Raw genomic sequence first — 21492 nt, forward strand, 5'->3', positions numbered from 1 at the left:
TGACCCAGGAAATTAAAAATCCTGAGATTATACCAAAGGTGTGATGGCCAGTGCTCTAGGACTTGAGTGCCCAGACGTTTGGTCAGTGCTGTAGGACAGGGTGCCCAGACGTTTGGTCACACAGCCTCACTGTGTCTGCAAGGACGGATCTGGATGAGATTAACAGTAGAATCACCGGGTTCTTTGTACAGCAGATGGCCCTCGCATCCAATCAGTTGAAAGCCTGAATAGAGCAAAAAGGCAGACCCTTCTCTCAAGGAGTAAGGAGAACTCCTCCTGTCTAATTGCCGTCCAACTAAGACATCAGTTTTTTTCCTGCCTTTGGACACAAACTAAAACATCAGCTCTTCGTGTGTCTGCAGCTTCTCAGCTTGTCTGCATTTAGGCTGGACCTTATACAATCAGCCCTCATGGATCTCCAGCTTACAGATGGCAGATCTTGGTACCTGTCAGCCTACATAATCACATCAGCTGATTCCTTATAATTAGGTTCTCTCTCTCTCCTTCTCTCTCTCTTCTCTCTCTTACTCTCTCATTGTCTCTCCACATACACACACACACACACACACACACACACACACACACACTCTCACACACCCTATTGATTCTGTTTCCCTAAAGAACCCTAATACAAAAGGCTATTAGCAAGGGTCCTCATGCATACTTCAAATGTCAGTTTTGACATAATAAGCTGGAGAAATTACATTTCAAACAACCAACTCTCTGAGACACAACTCTCCTTATAAAAGAAGAGCAATTTCTGCTGTTTCCACTGCTGGGTGTGTTAATAGGGATAAAACTGAGACTCTCGAGAAATTTAAAGACACTGAGACACGTTCCCAACCGAGGTGCACCTGCCATGTTGACAAGGGTCTCCTCGTACGGCGGGTGGGAAACCTTGCAGCGTTTAAATGGAGTTGGGGTACAGGGATGGGGCAGTGGGATTGGGGGTGTGGGAAATCTTCACACATTTTTTGTTGTTGTTGTTGAGAAAGAGTCTTGCTCTATAGCCCAGGCAGGAGTGCAGTGGCACGATCTTGGCTCACTGCAACCGCTGCCTCCCGGGTTCAAGCAATTCTCCCTGCCTCAGCCTCTGGAGCACCTGGGATTACAGGCTCCTGCCACCACACCCAGCTAATTTTTGTACCCTTAGTCGAGATAGGGTTTCTCCATGTTTGCCAGGCTGATCTCAAACTCCTGACCTCAGGTGACCCACCGGCCTCAGCCTCCCAAAGTGCTGGGATTACAGGTGTAAACTGCCACACCCAGCACGTTTCTCAAATTAAAAGGAGAACTCTTCCTTTGCTAACTGTGCACCAGTCAGAAGCCAGGAAATTCAGGACCAAAGTCGATGAGCATTTTCCACATACCTTCAGATCCACAAGCCTGTCAGAGGCCAGTGGGCTCAGAGAACAGTGCAGTTCTGCCTCGCAGAGACAGAACGTGAGAAAGTGGGAAAATAAAGCATATTCGAAGTCTAAAAATCCTCACCAAGTCTGGCTCTCTCTTCTCTAAGTGTAGATTCTTTAACGTGTGTTTTTAAATAATAATTCACTAGGTACTAGGCTGGGCACAGTGGCTCACACCTGTAATCCCAGCACTTTGGGAGGCTGAGACGGGGGATCAATTGAGGCCAGGAGTTAGAAACCAGACTGGCCAACATAGCAAGACCACCATCTCTACAAAAAACAGAAAAAAAAAAAAAATCTAGCCAGGTGTGGTGATACACACCTGTGGTCCCAGCTACTCAGGAGCCTGAGGTCGGAGGATCGCTTGATTCCAGGATCCAGTGAGGCTTCAGTGAGCCATGATCACCCCACTGCACTCCAGCCTGAGTAACAGAGTAAGACCTTGTCTCTAAAAAAAAATCAGTAACAATAATAATAAATAATAGGCCGGGTACAGTGGCTCACACCTGTAATCCCAACACTTTGGGAGGCCAAAGTAGGCAGATCACATGAGGTCAGGAGTTTGACACAAGCCTGGCTAACACAGTGAAAACCCATCTCTACCAAAAAATACAACAATTAGTTGGGTTGGGTGTTGTGGCACGCACCTGTAGTCAGCTACTCGGGAGGCTGAGGCAGGAGAATCACTTGAACTCAGGGGATGGGGGTTGCAGCGAACCAAGATTGCACCACCGCACTCCAGCCTAGGTGACAGAGTGAGACACTGTCTCAAAATAATAATAATAAAATAGTCCCTAAAAGTTGAACTTTTCCTGGGTGCCAGTTAAGCAATTTACATTTGTGGTCAAATGCAAAACATCTAAAGGCACGTGCTGCTGGTATCCCTGTCTTACAGCTGAGAAACTGAGGCTCCGGGAGGCTGACTTGCCCACAGCTATGTAGCTAATTAGTGGCAGAGCTAGGGTGTGAAGCAGGCAGTCCTGTGACCAGGAGAATTGTAGTAGGGTCTCCTTCCCACGTAATTAAGTGAAAGTACCGCACAACTACCCATGATCTGAAATGCGCCACCGAGCTAGGCAAGCACAGGGCTTGAGAGTAGAGACCATGGAATCAACCCAGGAAAATCACAGGGCAAAGTGAGCACATATGACCCCTGACAGGTCGAGGGTGTGCTCCAGCTCAGACCACCCCAACAGATGGCCTTCAGCCATTCCTGGCGTGCCCAGAGGCAAGGCCCCAGCTCTGCCACTCCCACTCACTCCCATCCAAGAGCCCCACTCCATGCCGCACCGGACTTCACGGCCACTGGACTTTAGCCCTAAAAAACTCTTGGCCCTTCCTCATCACACTTTCTGGAAAATGTCACTTGGCACAGTTCACACATTCCTATTCCACACTGATCTGGACACACTTTTTTTTTTTTTGAGGTGGAGTTTCACTCTTGTTGCCCAGGCTGGAGTGCAGTGGTGCAATCTCAGCTCACGGCAACCTCTGCCTCCCGGGTTCAAGCAATTCTCCTGCCTCCATCTCCTGAGTAGCTGGGATTACAGGCATGCACCACCATGCCCGGCTAAATTTTGTGTTTTTAGTAGAGACGGCATTTCTCCATGTTGGTCAGGCTAGTCTCAAACTCCTGACCTCAGGTGATCCACTCGCCTCAGCCTCCCAAAGTATTGGCATTACAGGTGTGAGTCATCAAGCTCAACCAATCTGGACATACTTCTAACAAACGCTTTCTAAACTGTGACTGCCTCAGGAAGTGTGCTGGTTTGCAGCCGGCCCACGTCCACTCCCTCCCTCCTTTTGGCATCCGTATCCTCTGTGCCTTGGGTGCAGCCCCCTCCCACATGGGCCCGGCCACACCCCCAGCTCTATGCGTGGACGTGAGCCTGGAGCCTGAGCCAATCCTGACATTGCCACCCCCAAGCCATGGCAATGGCAGGGGAACAGGGCAGAGGGAAGAAGGCACTACCAACCCACGCCAATGAGCCTCTGCTGTTTGGGCTAGAACCCAGCAGATGAGTGCCTCTCCTAGTGGCCTTGAGGCCCAGATGACATAAGCCATCATGCCACCATCTAAAAACAGAAAATAAAGGCAATATGGTAGAGGGCAGAAAGGAGAGAGAGAGAAAAACCAAGTCCTAAATCAACTACCAAGCCAGCTCTCCTTAAAAACTACAAGGCTACTCTCTTTTTCACCAAAGGTAGCTGGTGTGGGATTTTCTGTCACACATGACCTAGCAAACCCTAGCCGCCTCGAGGTCTCAGGGAAGGCACTGCACGAAGGGAAACCACCACTGTAATCACAACCCCTTCTTGGGGCTTTTTCCACAATTTTCTTAGGGAGCCTTCCACATGTAAGTATAATTCCCCTATATCCTCAAGCCTGTTTAAACCCCAGGGCTCTGCCTCTTATAGAAACAAGGACCCATACACACGAAGCAGAGTGACATTTTTTGCTTAGGGCTACCTGTGGGCAGGCTTTCCATGAGGACAAACAACCAGCAACTGCACCTCCCAGAACTGCCACGAGCCTGAGGCAAAGGAAGAGACTACACAGAGTGATGACGCTGAAGTCCCCTGGGTGCCTTCGTGGGCAGCGGGCCAGCCCTGGGGACAGGGCCTTCATCTTACCCAGAAACACAGGCAGCTCAAGGACAACGCCTGGTTCTAGAAAGAGCCCAGGTTTGGCCAGATGCAGTGATCCATGCCTGTAATCCCGGCACTTTGGGAGGCCAAGGCAGGTAGATCACGAGATCACAGGTTTGAGACCAGCCTGGCCAACATGGTGAAGCCCTGCCTCTACTAAAAATACAAAAATTAGCCAGGTGTGGTGGCGCATACCTGTAGGCCCAGCTACTTGGGAGGCTGAGGCAGGAGAATCGCTTAAGCCCAGGAGGCGGAGGTTGCAGTGAGCCTAGACTGCAACTCCAGCCTCGGCAACAGAGTGAGACTCTGTCCCAAAGATAAAACAAAAAAAGAGCGAGCCCAGGTTTGCAGTCAGACTTGGGTTTGCAGCCCAGCGCCCCCACGTCCACAGCCTGTCTCCGCAGCTGCATGCTGGGTGATGTTGGGGGCCAGTAATGCAGCAGCCTGCAAGGACAGCCCAGCTAGCACCTCCCATCCAAGAGGGAACTTGGGAAAATATAGAAGTGAAAAGACACCACTGGCCCATCTTCCACAGCAGGAATCTTTCTTTTCTGCGATAGGCTACTGTTAACCGGGAGACCTCAACCTAGCTGAGATGGCAAGTGGCCATTTTATTAATAAGTAAATGTCCATATTGTCTGCACAGGAATAGGCAAGGCCAGAGAATTTCTAGAAGAGATAAAGCACCCTTCCGTCCGAAACAAAACTCATTTCTAACAAGAGAGAGATGTCCAAACTTATTTCAGTCTGAAATATAACCCTGAAGCCAGAGGGTTTGTTTACTCAATGGACTGTTCACCAGCTGGTCAGATACAGGTTTCGTGTGAGGGCTCATATGTGCCACTTACACAAACAAGGAGGCCAAGGGAGGGCACCAGAGCCTGGCAGTCCGCAGTGAGGGAGGCCTTCTTTCCTTGTCCTTCCCACAAAGAAAACAAAACAGGACTAAATGCTGTAGACTCAGTTCAGTTTCTAGTATGACCGTCAGCCACCGACTCAAAGTGCAGAGACTGAGGTTCAGCACTCAGCCCTGCTATTCCCTTGTCTGTGTGCTTCTGAGCAAGCCTCTCGTCCTAAACCCGAATTTCTTCATCCATTTCTACTTCCTGCCAGGTGTGGTCGGGGTTCTGATGACAGAGCCTCTAACACCTCTCGCTCTACTTCCTCCAGCGGGCCATGAGCTTTCCTACTTCTCCTGAAGCCATTCCAGGACACCCCAACCAGGCAGGGTTTTTTCCTTCCGAACCCTGCAGCTCCTGCAGCCCCTCTTCATAGGCACATCCCTGCTGCTGGGCACTGTCTACATGTGACCTCCAGGCATGCGGGCCCCTCCTGCGTCATCCATGGTGCTGGTGTGACAGTAACGGCAGGCACTGTGAGGTGGCAACCCTGAGTGCCAGGCCATGCACTCGTGATCTCATCACAGCCTCCAGCCAGTGAGGCAAGGAGAGCTCCCACTATCAAGGCAAGAAAAGCAAGGCCAGGAGGCACTGAGTCACCTGCCGAAGCAAATCCAGGTCATCATACCCCACAACCGGAGCCCTTCACCCTGCAACAAGAGGGCAGGAACTCACCTCGGATCTCTGAATGTGCCCCAACCCTAGGGCTTGGCACTCAACAGACAATTCTTAGGACCCAGAGGCACCCCTGTAAGTTCTTTTGGTTGCCAGCCAGCTTCTGCGATGTCCAAAAGCAATCAAAAAAAGCTTGTGTCAACAAAAGGAGGGCACGCTGCGCCTCTGACTAGATCTCATAAAGATTTCAAGCCACCTAATTAATCTACAAGTTCAGTGAAATGCAATAAGATACGGACCAATTTCTGTTGGGGATCTGAATGAGCTGATTCCAAAATTCATGGGGATGGGGGAAGCAGCAAGAATGGAATAGCCAGGAAAATTCTGTAAAGAAGTCAGATGGTAAAACACGCTGTAAAACTACAATAACTGAATACAGTGTGATATGGTTTGGATCCCAGCTGATCCCAGCTGGACCACTCCTAACCTCAAGTGATCCACCCACCTTGGCCTCCCAAAGTGCTGGAATTACAGGTGTGAGCCACCGTGCCCAGCCAACTCAGTATAAATTTTTTTAAATTTGACCTCCTTTATATGTATATATATATATATATAGTCCCTATAAATCAATAAAAAGATCAATAATTAATTGAAAAATTGGTAAAGAACAAAACACAGGCAGTTCACACACACACACATATACACACACACACACAAACCCCAATGTCTCTGTATTCTTTACCATGAAAAAATATCCAATCTCACTTGCAATAAGAGAAATGTAAGTTTGATCTTCACAGAGATTCCATTTTTCACCTATAAATTTAGCAAAAATAGAACTATCCAAAAATACACTGTTGGCAAGGATGTACAGAAACTCTCTCATTACTTGTCTGTGAACCTATACAGAGAGCATTTTGACGATATCCATCAGTTACAAAAGATATAGCCCTTAATCAGCAATTCCATTTCTAGGAATTTGTCCTGCAGGTATGTTTCCACATGTGTGAAATGACATCTACATGTCCATTAACAGGAGACTGATTAAATAATGTTACATACATCCATATAATGAACACTAAGCAGCCATATAAATGAATAAAGAGCACTTTATCCACTGACAAAGAATAATCATTCAGACACACAGGATGTTTTTATAAAATAAGATGACAAGCATAGAAAGAGAGAAAAGAGATCCACATGCAAAAACATAAAGTAAACCCCTAAAAAACATGTAAAAAAATTAACTCACACCATATACAAAAATTACCTCAAAATGGAACTTACATATAAGTATGTAAGGCTTATATGTAAGAGTTAAATTTATAGAAAAAAATAGCATAAACCTTTGTGACACTGGATTAGACAATGGCTTCTTAAATATGACACCAGAAGCAAAAGCAAACAAAAGAAAAACTAGATAAATTGGACTCATCAAAATGTTAAACATTTGTGCTTCAAAGGATATAATCAAGAAAGTGAAAAGACACCCCACAGAATGGGAGGAGTCACTTGCAAACTATACATCTGATCAAAGTATTTGCATGTAAAATATATAAAGAACTCTTAAACATCAATAATAAAAAGACAACCCAATGTAAAATTGTCAAAAGACCTGAGTAGACAGTTCTCAAAAGAAGATTTACAATATGCAAATGCAAAAAAGTCAACATCACTAGCCATCGGCGTATTGCAAATTAAAGCCACCATGAGATACCACTTCACAACCCCTAGGATGGTTATAAAAAAAAGACAAAATGTTGACATGAGGATGTAAGAAATCATAACCCTCACACACTTCCCTAGTAAGATATAAATTAGTACAGGAATTTGGAAAACCATTTGGCAGTTTGTCAAAAGGTTAAACATGGAATTACCATATGACCCAGCAATTCCACTCCTAGGTATATTCCCAAGAGCCATCAAGATATATGTCCACACAAAAACTCATACAGCTGCTCAGAGCAGCATTATTCATAATAGCCCCAAAAAGGAAACAACTTAAATATCTGCTGTGGTTTGGCTGTGTTGCCACCCAAAGCTCATCTTAAATTGTAGTTCCCATAATCCCCACGTGTTGTGAAAGCGACCTTGTGGTGGGTGATTAGGTTATGGGGATGGCTCCCCCATGTTGTTTCCATGAAAGTAAGTGAGTTCTCATGAGATTCGATGGTTTTATAAGGGGCTTTTCCCCCACTTTGCTCTGCACTTCCCTCTCCTGCCACTATGAGAGGACATGTTTGCTTCCCCTTCCGCCATGATTGCAAGTTTCCTGAGACCTCGCCAGCTACACAGAACTGTGAGTCAATTAAACCTCTTTCCTTCATAAATTATCCAGTCTCAGGCAGTTATTTATAGCAGTGTGAGAACAGGCTAGTACAATATCTATCCATTGAAGAATGAGTAAATAAAAGATGCTATGCCCAGTGGATGGAACACTATATGGCAATAAAAAGAAATGATACATGCTACACATAGATGAACCCTGAAAACATTATACTAAATAAAATAAGCTATTCATACTAAATAAAAAAGACTACACATTGTAGGTCCCATGCATATGAAAATCCAGAATAGGGAAATCTATGCACAGAAAGAAAATTCGGGAGATTCATAGGGAGTAACTACTAATAGATTCATGGTTTCAGTTTGGAGTGATGAACATATTCTAAAATTGATTTTAGTGATAGATGCACCACTCTGTGAATATACTAAAAACCACTGAGTTGGACACTTTATTTATGTGTTTAGAGAGATGGGTCCTGGTGATGTTGACCAAGCTGGTCCAAACTCCTGGCCTCAAGCGATCCTCCTATCTTGGTTCCCCAAAGTGCCAGGATTACAGGCATGAGCCATCATGCCCAGCTGGGCTGGACACTTTAAATGAGTGAATTATGTGGTATATTGGAATTATATCTCACTAAAGTCATCATAAGAAATAGGGAATGAATATGTGTGTATACATATATATATGCATGCATATATTACATTCACTTGCTTCTATATTTATAAAATCTCTCTGGAAAGATTTGACAAAAAGTGACAGCATAAAGTGAAGAAAATTGTGTGGCTCAAGGGTAAGAATACTTTTCGCTATATCCTCTTTTATTCTTTGTGAATTTTGAACCATGTGAACATGACCTATTTTAAAACCAAGTAAATGAATAAAATTCACAGTAAATTATTAAAAATAAATTTTGAAATGGACTCAGTCTGTGTCAGGCTGCCCCTCTGGCAGGAGACCCTTCTCCCAGAGCCCACCCATGGCCACCTCCGTGTGGCTCTGCCCACCTCTCCTGGTGACTTCAGAACGCAAATGCAGTGACTCAAACCTTTCCTCCACCTCAGCTGTTTCATTTCTAAGCCCACTAAAGTAGTTCTGTAGCCCAAGGACTAGCGTTCTGCCAAAACCACATTATTTGTCAACAAAGAGAACATTTAGAAAAATTAATCAAGAAAATGAAACGGACCATGGGGTAGGAAATACACAGCTGCTGCTAGTGTAGACGGGAGGACTAGCAGGCAACCCTGAGCCACAAAGTCCCCCCGATGCTCTGAGGACACAGGCTGCCTCACTTTTACTCTCTGAGCTCCACGCTGCCCCTCCTCCTCAGGACATAAGAAGTAACAAAACTTCCCCTAGAAAACCAGCTACACTTGAAGAAATGAAGAACAGGACTCAGAACCCACTCTTCAGCCCTAGCCTCTGCCCTACCCTGTAAGGAAGCAGGTGTTGGAGGTCCCTGGACAATCAACAGGCTAGCCAGGGTCTCACCACCATGGCCTGCCACCACGTCACATTCCCAATAACCAGCCTACCTCCCTTTCTGCCCTGGGCACAGCCCTCTGAGCTCCACCCAACATTTTCCCTCTAAAGCACTTTCGACAAGCTGTAAGAGACAGAAAAGATACCCACATGCAAAAGAGTAAAGTCGGACCCCTATAAGTCATGTAAAAAAAATTAACTTACACCATATACAAAAATTACCTCTAAATGGAACTTACATATAAGTATGTAAGACTTATATGTAAGAGCTAAATTTATAGAAAAAATATAAATTATATTGTGACACTATATTAGACAACAGCTTCTTAAGACATCAGAAGCAAAAGCAACAAAAGAAAAACTAGATAAATTGGACTCATCAAAATTTAAAACTTTTGTGCTTCCAAGGATATAATCAAGAAAGCGAAAAGACACCCCACAGAATGGGAGGAGTCACTTGAAAACCAAACACCTGATCAAAGTATTTGTATGTAGAATACATAAAGAACTCTGAAACATCAATAAGAAAAAGACAAATAACCCAATGTAAAATGGTCAAAAAACCTGAGTAGACAGTTCTTGAAAGAAGATTTACAAATGGGCAAAACGGAAATGCAAACAAGGTCGACATCAGTAGCCATCAATGTATTACAAATTAAAACCACACTGAGATACCACTTCACACCCAAATGCCGGTGTCATAGAAATCTCATTTGATTCCACTGCAGATGGTCCACTTCAGACAAACAAGTCAAAGGAGGCAAAAGCATTTTCCTCTAGTGCAGCAAGAGCTCCAGCGGAACCCTCCCCAACACAGAGACTGGGGAGACCCTGGATGCACCCTCGCCTCACCCCTATCCTGGGGCACACCCTCCCACCATGCTGTAGCCCCTCTGTTCCAACACCCAGCACCCAGTCACCCAGTCAAGCATCATGACTCAACACACACAGTCAATAATTCAAATGCCCCAAGGCCTTGTGGACAAAGGAAAGCAGTGCAGCAGGACTGGCACGTGTAAACAAGGGAAGGAACGACAGTGACAAATGGTGAACAGTGCTCTGTCTTCAAGTCAAGGAGACACAAACAGCGGCACCCCGCCCGGCCCCGGTGGAGCAGCAGCCACCCAGCTCCTGTCCACTGCCCCTGACACAGAGGCCAGCACCTCCAGGTATCCCCATCTGTCAAAAGAAGCAGGAAATCAGGATTTTTATGTAAAGGCTCTTTTTAAGTGTTCTCATCTATCTTAGTGTTTAAAATACTGTGCAGATCAAAAAACAAAGCAAATGTCTGTGAGCCAGATGTTTCGGCCCCTGGGGCATCAGTTTGCCATCTCTGACTTGGTTCCCTGACCATGGTTTATTAGATCCTATGTGCCATGCATAAGTGATATTTAGTAATTCAGCTCAAAATCATGAGGCCAGGGAGATGTAATGATATTCATGTTCCACCAAGTCCTTCCTTATCTCTGTTCACCAACAGTTCAACCATGACTAAGGAGTGTTGGCCGTTATTTATATAACCTGGTTGCTTCCCCTTCCCCCTCTACACCATCTTGTTGGGGTTAAACAAGTGTTAGCATGTTGGGTGATCCCAGGATGGGCACCCAGCACACAGCACAGACTGTGCCCCTCGGGCTTACACTTCATAGAGGGTCACCCAGCATGAAGAGCTCAATGACAAGTCTTCAGGATTTTCTTCATTACACTACAGTGTTTTGTGCCTTCATCTACTCCCCACCCTGTTTCTCTTTCCCTCTCTGTCCCTGAGGGATAGATCCACTCTTACTCTTCCAAGACAAAAGCAGCACACATGAAATCCGGCAACAGCAAATGCCCCAGGACCTGTTCCTCCAGCTCCCTGGTGTGTTTGCAAAGGGTTGGTTCTGCTTTGCTTTTATATGAGATGCCAGGGGAGGGAAGTGAGGTTTAAAGCAGAGAAGGTAGCCTCTAGGGGCAGCTCCATGGGGTCAAGGGCAGCGGTAAGATGACCGAGAGGGGCCCTTTGGTGGACCCAGGGGACCTGACCACTGCCTGGAAACTCGGAGGTCACAGTGCTCTGGGACATATGTCATAAGGGGCCCTTTCAGCACCACTTATCCCTGCCCCTGGGTAGGGGAGGCGTGGGAATGTTAGTCCTCACCACCCACTCCTTCTAAGCACATGCTCCCAATGCCACCCTACCCCAGCCCCAAGGGCCAGCTGCATGGCTGGAGTTTTCATGAGCAAGTTTCACCTGTGAGTCCTCTTCTTCCTCACCAAACCTCTCCGCTTCCCTCCCTGGCCACCTCCTTCACAATGCCCCACTCCTCCGGGCCCTTCAGGACAGCCTGACACTTTTCTCTTTCTCCTCTTCATCCACTCGGGCATCCGGTCCTCCAAAGTGGTCTTTCCAGTACCTTCCACAGGTCTCCCCGTCCATCCTGTGCCCCCGCCCACACACACACCAGCCACGTCACTATTCACGGATTTTCAGTAAATCCTTGGTACAACCTAATCTCAGCCAGCATTTCATTCCTGTGTCCAAATCTTCCATTTGTTCCTCTCACCCACTACAAATCCCCAAGTCCTCCAGCTAGAACTGGCTTCCAAAATCCAACTACAACGGGAAGGGTCAGCCAGACTTCTCCCCTTCCCCAGCTGCTCAGCCTTGAGCAAGACACCACCACACCACTTGAGCCTTGGTTTTCTTATCTGTGAAATGGAGATGATAAACCAAAAATAAAACTCTAAGCCCCTCGACCATCTGAATGAACCCCTCCTCTCAGCAAGGCTATTACCGGCAATTTGGAATCTCGGCAGTGCCAAAGCTAGCCCAAAAAGCTAATTCAGGTCATGATTGGAAGGGTGGGCGGTCGGACATACCTGATTCTACCCTCCTCCCTTTTGGAATTAGTGATAGACAATAGACCCTTGAAGTCCAACAGGAAACATTTACAATCTATTCTCTCCAAAGCCTGCTACACGGAGGCTTCACCTGCGTAATAAAACCTTGGTATCCACAGCCACTTACCTTAACCAAGACATTTCTAAATCTTTAGACAATAATTTAACTCTTTCAGTCAATTGCCAACAAGAAAATCTTTGAATCTACCAATGACCTGGAAGCCATCCCCCACTTCCAATTGTCCTGCCTTTCCAGATCCAACAAATGCACATCTTACATGTATTTGATGTCTCATGTCTCCCTAATATGTATAAAACTAAGCTGTACCCCAACCACCTTGGACACACATTCTCAGGATCTCCAGAGGACTGAGTCATGGGCCAATGGCCACTCATATTTGGCTCAGAATAAATCTCTTTAAATATTTTACAGAGCTTGACACATTTTGTTGGTAGGAATGACAGTGTACCACTCATAGGAGTGAGAAAACACAAAATGCTGATCACAGAGTCCATTGCATAGTAAATGCTTAATAAATATTAGTTGCTATTACTGTCATCATCATCACAATGTCCAAGTGACCATTTTTCACAAACACTACCCACAGCAAAGCTTGCTTCACCCATCTGGTCCTGGAAGAACCTCTTCTTCCTCCCACCCTGCCAAGTCCTAATCATCCACCTCCCCACCATCTCTTCCCAGACCATTCTGCCACTGCACCCATCCTTTCTCAGTTTACCTAGCGTTGTTTTTAATATATAGCTCCCCTGTAGAGCTGGATGGCTCCTTATCTGCCAAGCAGAATCTTCAAGGTATAAGCCAAAAATAAAATCCTAAGCCCCCCAACCAGCTGTGCAGACCCAGCCAAGAGGACTCCAGAGAAACCTGAAAAACTAAATTCCAGGCCTAGACTGGAAAGGAGGTCAGACACGCCTCATTATACCCCTCCCTTTTAGAGTTTAGCCACAAATTATCAGTATTAATAATAAAATAGAGATTATAAGACTGGCAAAACAGTCTCTTTGTGGCAATAAGACACCAAATTCCAACCTGATTCTTTATAGTATCACATGACAGACAGCAGACAATGAAGGAAATAAAGTTTTACCCAAAAATATTTTTCTGTGACATATTTTGAAATGGCCCTGCAAAGCCATTATTGCAACGCTCTCCCAGTTACAATAATGGCTCACAAAAAACCTCTTTAAATATTTATAGAGTTTGGGGGTTTTGTCAACAAAGGGCATTATCTTATCCCCACATTGAGCTGGATGCTCCTAGACCTCTGATACATCCCATGGCACCCCTATGTTCACAGTGGGTGCTCATTAAACAGTGTGGGAGAACACTGTCTACTCAGCCATGTTTTCTTCTAGGTGCCAGGTCCAGTGTTGGGGAGACCTGGCTGGACAGGGCCAAAGCTCAGCCCACCACATCCCAGAGGCCCAGAAAGGTCCAAGCTGAGCATCCAAGTTCCTAGGCTTAAGTTTGACTTTTCCTACAAACTCACTCAGCGACCTTAAGAAACCCTCCCCACTCTGGGCCTCAGCTTTCTCATCTGCACAATGAGCGTGGGAAAGTAGGTGGAAGCAGCTCTGAATGCAAAGAAACCACTACCTGAGAGGGAGGTATCTAGAAGGTCTCTGCCAGTTCTAGAAGATCCCTGCCCAAGGGCTTTGCCATGGCCCCTCCTCTGTGCCACACCTGCCCATGAGAAAGGGTTTCCTCCTCCCTGCACTCTCAGGAAAATAAATAGCAAGTCTAGATTCCTGGCAGATTGCCCTTAGATTAAGTATAGGTTTTTTTGTTCTTGTTTTTTTTTTGTTTTTTGGGGTTTTTGAGACAGAGTCTCACGCTATTGCCCAGGCTGGAGTGCAGTGGTGCGATCTAGGCTCACTACAATCTCTGCTGCCCGGGTTCAAGCAATTCTCCTGCCTCAGCCTCCCCAGTAACTGGGATTACAGGCACCTGCCACTGTGCCTGGCTAATTTTTGTATTTTTAGTAGAGATGGCATTTCACCATCTTGGCCAGGCTGGTCTGGAACTCCTGACCTCGTGATCCAACCACCTCACCCTCCCAAAGTGCTGTGATTACATGCATGAGCCACCCACCATGCCAGGTCAGTATAGTTTATTTTTTAATGAAACCATAGCAACATGATCCTAAATTCATGGCCCCAGAATTTCCCTTTGTAAGTGATTAGGCCCAAAACATCAGCTACAGAACTAAAGTACTAACACAATCCATGAAGCCTTCTTTGCTTACATCCAGGAGAGCTTCCCTCCCTTGACACTAGTGCTACAGGATGCTCTCCATACACTGACATTGGAGATCCCCCAACCCCCACTGCTTACACCTAGATGTGCCTGGTGTCTCAAGAAAAACCTGCATTTGCAAAGACACCCATACACAAAGCCTACATGGGCATGAAAGTGAATGGGTAATGCCATATAAGTCAGAGGGCTCAGGCTTAAATTAAAGAGGGATTTTCTTCCCTTTCCAATTTGATAGAAAGAATCCGTGTCAGGTGCCAGGTCCTCACAGGCCTGTTGATGGGGGCAGTCAGGAGGCACCTCTTTCATCAGGGAATTAAGTAGTCAAGGAGGCTCACTTGGGCTAAAGAGTCAGCAATTTCATTTGAAAGAGCCTCCGAAACAGATGCACCTGCCTGATAATTGTGGCCATATGGCTGCATCCTCCTTTATGGGCAGAAGCAAGACCAAAAGGTTGGGTGTAAATTACATCTGTTTTCAGAATCGTATTTCTCAATATAATAGGACACTTGGCTGCTTAAAGGGGAACCAGGGACTTAGTTGACACAGTCTCATTTTAAACATCCAATAGCCCTTAGAATCATATACTCTAATTAATGATGAGAACGGTGCCCAGAGAGGCTCAATAAACTGCCCCTATCAGACAACCAGCAGACCTTGAAGCCGAGATTCTCAGCATCTCTCAACCCTGGCACCCCTGAAGTTTGGGGCTGGATAATTCTTTGGGTCGGGTTGGGGGTGATGTTCTGCACACTGTAGGATGTTTAGCAGCATCCTGGCCTCTACCCACTAGATGCCAGTAGTAAATCCTCCTACCCCTACCCCCACCCCCCATGATGACAATTTAAAATGTCTCCAGATATGACCAAATAACACCAGGGGACAAAATCCTCCCTAGTTAACACCATTTAAGCAATCTTGTTCTCTCCCTGTATCATGATGTTTTGGAGAATTGAATCAAAGGCTTGCTATCTACTCTGTCTTTTAAAGAATCCGGATTTTTGCTGTCTCCAATTTGCTTAACACTTCTTCACCGTGGCATATAACATCAAACATACAAGACGAACACTTGTCACTTCTATAGTTTTTTTCCTTCAATTCAAAGCCATGGGCAAGCAATCAAAAACGACCCACTGATGCTAAACAAGTCCCACATCCTCTCAAACCTGAAAATGGGGCTGGACCTTCTAACCAAGGCTCCACCCAAAACTCCAATTTATTAGAATAATATAGATATTCTATTAAATAATAAGCAAAGACAAAAAATTTCAAAATGGTAACTTTCCTAAACGCTTAATAGCTAAAAGCTTAATAGCTTAATAAGCTGATACTATGCATGTCACTCTGTGACCTGTTTCACACTCAAAAATATGTGGCAAGTATTATCTCAATGTCATTGTTTTTAACAGGTGCACAGCATTCTGCCATAGAGATTCTCATACTTTAATTAACCAATGCCCAATTGTTGCATACTTGGGGTATTTAAACCTTTTCACTATCAAATAGAACCTCTCTGAATATCATTATACTTGCATCTTGGCTTTCTCTTCTAAGCATTAACATTAGAAGCAAAGAATGTATGGTGCAGTGGAAAATGTACATACTTTAAGAATGGAATTGCTTGATTAATGGAATACATCTTTTTCATTAAAATACATATTCTTTGCTTCTAATTTCCTTGGATCCAAACTCTTTCTGTTGTCTGATAAGGTGACTCCTTCAGAGAAAACAGACAAATAGGCTAGGGCTGCCATTTCATATGCCATCATACTTACTACACTGTATCTACATTGCACAAATTCCTACCTCACAGGTATCCAGCATCAGTCATACAGCTAGCCTAGCACATTTTGAGAGACATCAGCAGCGTAAAATCCTTAAGTTCAACATTCTTTTGCTAAAAATATCTTTATTAAATGCCAACTTGTGCCTGGAACCACACTAGGTATTAGGGAAACACAGAAGATTAATGCCTAGTCCTGCTCAGAAGAAGTTCAGCAACACTTGACTCTGAAGAGGAAATTCAGAAATCGAGTGTGCTTTGGAAGCACAAAAGGGCCCTGGCTGGAGAGACTTCTCAGAGGAGGCAATGGCAATGAGGCCAAACAGCACTGAGCTGACCATGCAGTCTTAGTGGCAGTGGGGACTCCAGGCAGAGGGTTAGACTGGAACAAGGTGCTCAGGCCATGCAGTGCCTCTGGAGAACCCCTGGAATTCCAGCAAAGCAGGAGGCGCACTGAGCAGAGCCAAAATGTGGGCTCAAGAGGGAGACAGCACCCTGGTCTTAAGAGTCAGCCTTATCCACACATTAAGGAGTTTGTACAGGGGGAGAATTGGCTGGGAGGGGTAAAAGGAAGCTAAAACCAGCATTCCTGCAGAAGAGGGAGGATGGATTGGAGAGGGAAAGGTTGGAGGCAGGAATCCCAGCTTAAGAGCTATTATTGCAATTCAGAAGACAGGTAGAAACAGTGGCAGGTGGTGAAGCTTCACAGGGGAAGGTGGTATGGGCAGAAGTAAGATAGTGTGCCCGGACGCAGGTGGTGGAATTTCCAGGTTATGGTGCCTGCATGCTAAAGTAAGGAGGACCCCAGCCTGCACAGCAGGCATTTGGTGAGCTGATGAACCAGGGCTACAGGGGAGCGTGGGAGAAGGGAAACGTCACAGTACAGACAACTGAATACACAGATGAGGTGCTGGCCCTGCCTTGGCCATACGGACTTACAGTGTTCTAGAATCTAGCAGTGACTTACTCCACTCTGGGATGCAACTTTCACATCTGCAAAGAGGCACATGGGGACTGTGAACCATCAGGGCCCTTACAAGCTGTAAAATGTTACAATGCTCCCTCTGTCTCAGAATCCGGAGTGGCAGCTGTCCACCTGAAAACTCACCATAGCAAGGCTGCCTTCCTGGGAAGAGCGACAGATTGTGTCCATAACCGGCTTCTCCCATGAAGTCGTAAACTTCTTTCAGCACACCACACCCAAGCTACTAAAGACCCATCTCTTCAGGCCAGAGTCCTGGCTAACCCACTCAAACACAAGGCTCACACCCGTCACATCTGGGTGCCTGCTGCCTTCTTTCCTCCCTTACTCCTGGGTAATAAACAGCAGACTAGCAAAATAGTTCAAATACCTTCTAAAAACATACACAGCCTTGTGGAGTCCATGGCCTATTTTGAGCTAAACGTTTCAAACCTCCAGACTCAAAGCTGCTCTCGGCATTAATGTTCACTCCAACTCAAGCAATCAGGAAGTCAGCAAATGACAATGGCACCTCTGCTGAATGGCAGGCCCGCATCAGGCATGGAGACACAAAGATGAACCGGATTTCCCAAGCTTGAGGGTTCTCTGCTGAGTGCAGATGCTGGGCACTCAATGCAGCAAGACAGCATGGCATGGCTGTGCTGAAGGATGCTCAGATTAGGGATAAGGACAGTGACAGCCTCATTCAAATGTCCAGGAAAACTGTACAGAGGAAGGAGGATGGGAGCTGGGCCTTGGTGGCTGCATGCAGTCATAGAATATAGAAGCAAGAATTACGCTAGAAGAGGGAAACCACAGAGCCTAAGAAAAGGAGCAAGCGACAAGGGACGAGGCTCAGAAGTGCTGGTTGATGACTGCATTGTGAATTGGGGCCAGCTTGCAAGGGCCCAGAATGCCATACCCAGGTATTGCTGTGGCCACAGGGAGCTGCTAGCTAGAGTTTGTAAACAGAAAATTGAGGGCAGTGGGAAGAATGGGAAGAAGATGGGAGCATTTCAACCCAGAGAACATCAAGGAAACCAGCAGCGTGAGGAATGATGTGGCCTGAGACAAGGTGGGAAATGGTGGGGTGAGCGTGGGACCATACTTCCCCTTTCTCCCTTTTCTCAGACCACTGGCATCTAACCCTACAGACACAGAAGGAAACACCTGGACCCAAAGTCCCATAGAACTGACAGCCAAGCTCAACATAGATGGCTCCCAACTCTGCCTTTTCCTGGTCTGGTTTCTGCTCCTGCGCTGAAAATGCAACCCAGGAGGGCCAGCCCCAAAGCCCAACCTTCCACAGCTGATCAAACACCAAAGCACAGTGTGTAGGCTTGGAAGCAGAGGGAGGGAGCAGTGAAGAGCCGACACACACACACACACCCTGATTTCCAGGCGGGTGGGCCTCAGTAATAGGACAGGTTTGGTTCATTTCCTGCAAAAACAGAATTTCCCAGGCATGAAAGGAAATGTCCCCGCATCCCTCGCAGCCCTGTCCACCAGGATGGACGGGGCTCAAAGACCTGGGACATCCTTCCTGATTTACCGGACACTTTATCCCTGAGTGTGAGCAACCCAAAAGCCTCTCCGAGATCCCTCATGCCCCTGTGAATGTTCATCTGTGCAACTTTGGCAGCAGCCTAGGAAAGCTGTCTTCGTCCCCCACTAATAGAAAGTGAGGGAAGTCACCAAGGGTCACCAAGCATCCTGAAGCCCAGCTCCAATCCCTGGTACAAAGCACGCCTCCAGTGTAATCCAGGAGGCATTCTCCCACCGCAGCGCTAGAAACTGCTTCTTTCAGTAGCAAAAAGAAGAAAGGAAAAAAGAAGAAGAGGAGAAGGAATAAGGAAAGGAGAAGGAGGAGGAGGAAGAAGAAAGAAAGAAAAAGAGAGAAAAAGAAAAAAGAAAGAAAGGAAAGAAAGAAAGAAAGGAAAAGAAAGAAAGAAAGAAAAGGGAAAGAAAGAGAGAAAGAAAAAGAAAGAAAGAAAGAAAGGAAAGAAAGAAAGAAAAGAAAAGAAAAAAGAAAAGAGAAAAGAAAAGAAAGAGGAGGGGGGGGGGTGAGAGAGCTCCAGATGGTAGAGGGGAGAGGGAGTAGCAAGACTGAAGTTAGACAGGGCTGGGTTCAAGTCCCACCTTCACCACCGAGTTTACTTGGATGAGCCATTTTGCCTCTCTGAATTTGGGAAGTGGTTATAAAATGTGAAATGACTATAAAAATAAATTCTGGGAAACGCTGTCAGAATTCAGAGCGCTCTTGTTAGTGTTTAGCATTAGCAGAAAGTCAATAAATGGAAGCAAATAGTTATGACATATACATATCGTTAAAGAGAGGAAAGAAAATTCCTAAAACATGTACCAGGAAAATCCAGACGAGCGCACCCCGGCCCCCCACCCACCGTCCCGGGCAGGGCAGGAGGCGCGCGGCTGGCCCAGGGCACCTGTGCGTGCAGGTGGGGCGGGCGCGCGCTGCAGCAGGTTGGCGATGGCTCCCTGTGGGCCGGCGGGGGAAGGAACAGGGCGGAAGGGCCCACCTGAAGACGCGCAGCAGCAGGCAAGCGATGAGGAGGGTGGTGAAGGCGAACGCCACGATCACGGCTGCCTTGAGGGTGGGTAGGTCGCGGAGGAGGGTGGAAATGCGGGTCACCAAGGCGTTGCCGCTGCTGTTGGAGCTGCCGCCGCCGCCCGCCGCCCCAGACCCGGTCCGGGTGGCGTTCCCGGGGCCCGGGCCAGGCGGCGGCCGCGACTCGCGCTCGGGTTCGGGCTGCGGCGCGGACAAGGACTCGGCTCTGCTGGCGCGGGCCGCGGGAGCGACCAGGAGCGCGAGCAGCAGCAGCAGCAGGAGCGGCGCGGGCGGCGGCAGCGCGCGCATCGTGCGGTGGGGACGGCGCGGGGCCGGGCAGGGCGCGCGCGGCTGAATCCCGGGATCCGTACCAGCGCCGAGGCCTGCACGGGGGGTTCCTGCGGCGCAGGCGGCTGCGCGGTGCTTGGCAGGAAACTGCGGCGCCCGGAAGAGCCCGCGCCACCGCTGCCGCCACCACAACACGTTGCAAGGAGTCATTCGACGGGCCGCGGCCCCACGTGGGCAGGGCAGGCCGCCCGGCCCCGATCCCAGCTGCGCTCCGCCCGCCCGCGACCCCAGTTCCTCGGGACTTGAGACCCCGTGGAGAAGTACGAACCGCCACCGTCACGCTGGTGTAGGCGCTGTGCTGCACATTTCACGTGTTTTACTTATTTCATTTAATTCTACAACCCCCTTTGAAGACAGGTATTCTGTGATCCTCATTGGATAGTTGATTTAGCACCCAAAGAGCAACCCAGATTGTGTCAGAGTAAGAATCAAAGGCTGTGGGACCTGGAAGTAGATCCCCGTTTTGCACATCAGATACTGAAGTCACCAGTGGAGTGGTTGCCCGATGTCCTATGCAACGCAAAATTTCCGTATCTCCCCTAATTTCCCTCTTTCTCAAAAGGAGTTTATTTCATGCGCCTCTGCTTATGAACCAGATTGGGATGTGAATCTGCATTCAGACCTTTGCTGTGGGACACCAGTTGGTGTGGTTAATGCCCTGCTGCCTGGCTGAGGTTTTTCCAGTGGGTAATTGGCTTGCTGCCTCTGGTTTATAAGCTAAATGATGCTTAGGTGGGGAAAGACAATTAAGGAAGTTCTAGCGGGAGGCCCGAAGGGCCTAAGTGAAACACGGGAAATGTGCAGCACAGCACCTGCACCAGCGTGACCTTGGCAGCTAATACTTCCTTAATGGAGGGTGGTGCAGAGCCCCTTCCCGAAGCACTAGGAGCCATTCCCAGGGATTCAGGCTTCCCGTTTTACAGATGGGTCCTGGCAGGAAGTTTGTCAGTGGTGGGTAAACAGCTAAACACACATGACAAAGACCCAGGGACCTTAAACCGTCAACTTCTGGTCCTGCTGGAGAAAGAGACAAATATAGTACAGTGTATTCGTTGTCTATTGCAGCATAACAAATTGCCCTAAAACCTAGCAGCTTAAAACAACATGCATTTACTGTCTCACAGTCTGTGGGTCAGGAAGCTGACCATATGTTACCTGGGTCCTCTGCTTCAGGGCCTCTCCCAAAAGTGCAATCAAGGTGTCATCTGGGGCTGGGGTCTCCTCTGAAGGCTCAACTAGGGAAGGATCTGCGTCCAAGCTCAATCAGCATTTTTTGGCCAGATTCAGCCCTGCTCTGGCTGTTTGCAGCCTCAGTTCCCCTGGAGCAGTTGGCCAGAG

The 21492-nt window shown here is 47.2% G+C and overlaps 1 protein-coding gene across 3 annotated transcripts in view; it reads right to left on the reverse strand.

The window, feature by feature from the left end:
• Positions 1–20253, reverse strand: part of FAM174B (family with sequence similarity 174 member B) — a 56613-nt gene extending 36360 nt beyond the window's left edge. The window contains exons 1-2 of one of the 3 annotated variants that reach the window (XR_004261119.1): positions 19778–20157; positions 5633–5735 (exon numbers count right to left, since the gene is read on the reverse strand). Coding sequence is in view for 2 of the 3 variants with exons in the window: in XM_032252778.1 (XP_032108669.1) it covers positions 19778–20115 (338 nt within the window). In the remaining variant the exon portion in view is untranslated. Of the gene's footprint in view, positions 1–5632; positions 5736–19777 lie in introns of all 3 variants that reach the window. The other 2 variants (XM_032252778.1, XM_032252779.1) reach the window with 2 other exon arrangements.
• Positions 20254–21492: the final 1239 nt, after the last annotated feature.

Source organism: Sapajus apella, unplaced genomic scaffold (genome assembly GCF_009761245.1).
Source record: "Sapajus apella isolate SASKATOON/1434 unplaced genomic scaffold, GSC_monkey_1.0 scaffold80, whole genome shotgun sequence".
NCBI classification, from domain to species: domain Eukaryota; kingdom Metazoa; phylum Chordata; class Mammalia; order Primates; family Cebidae; genus Sapajus; species Sapajus apella.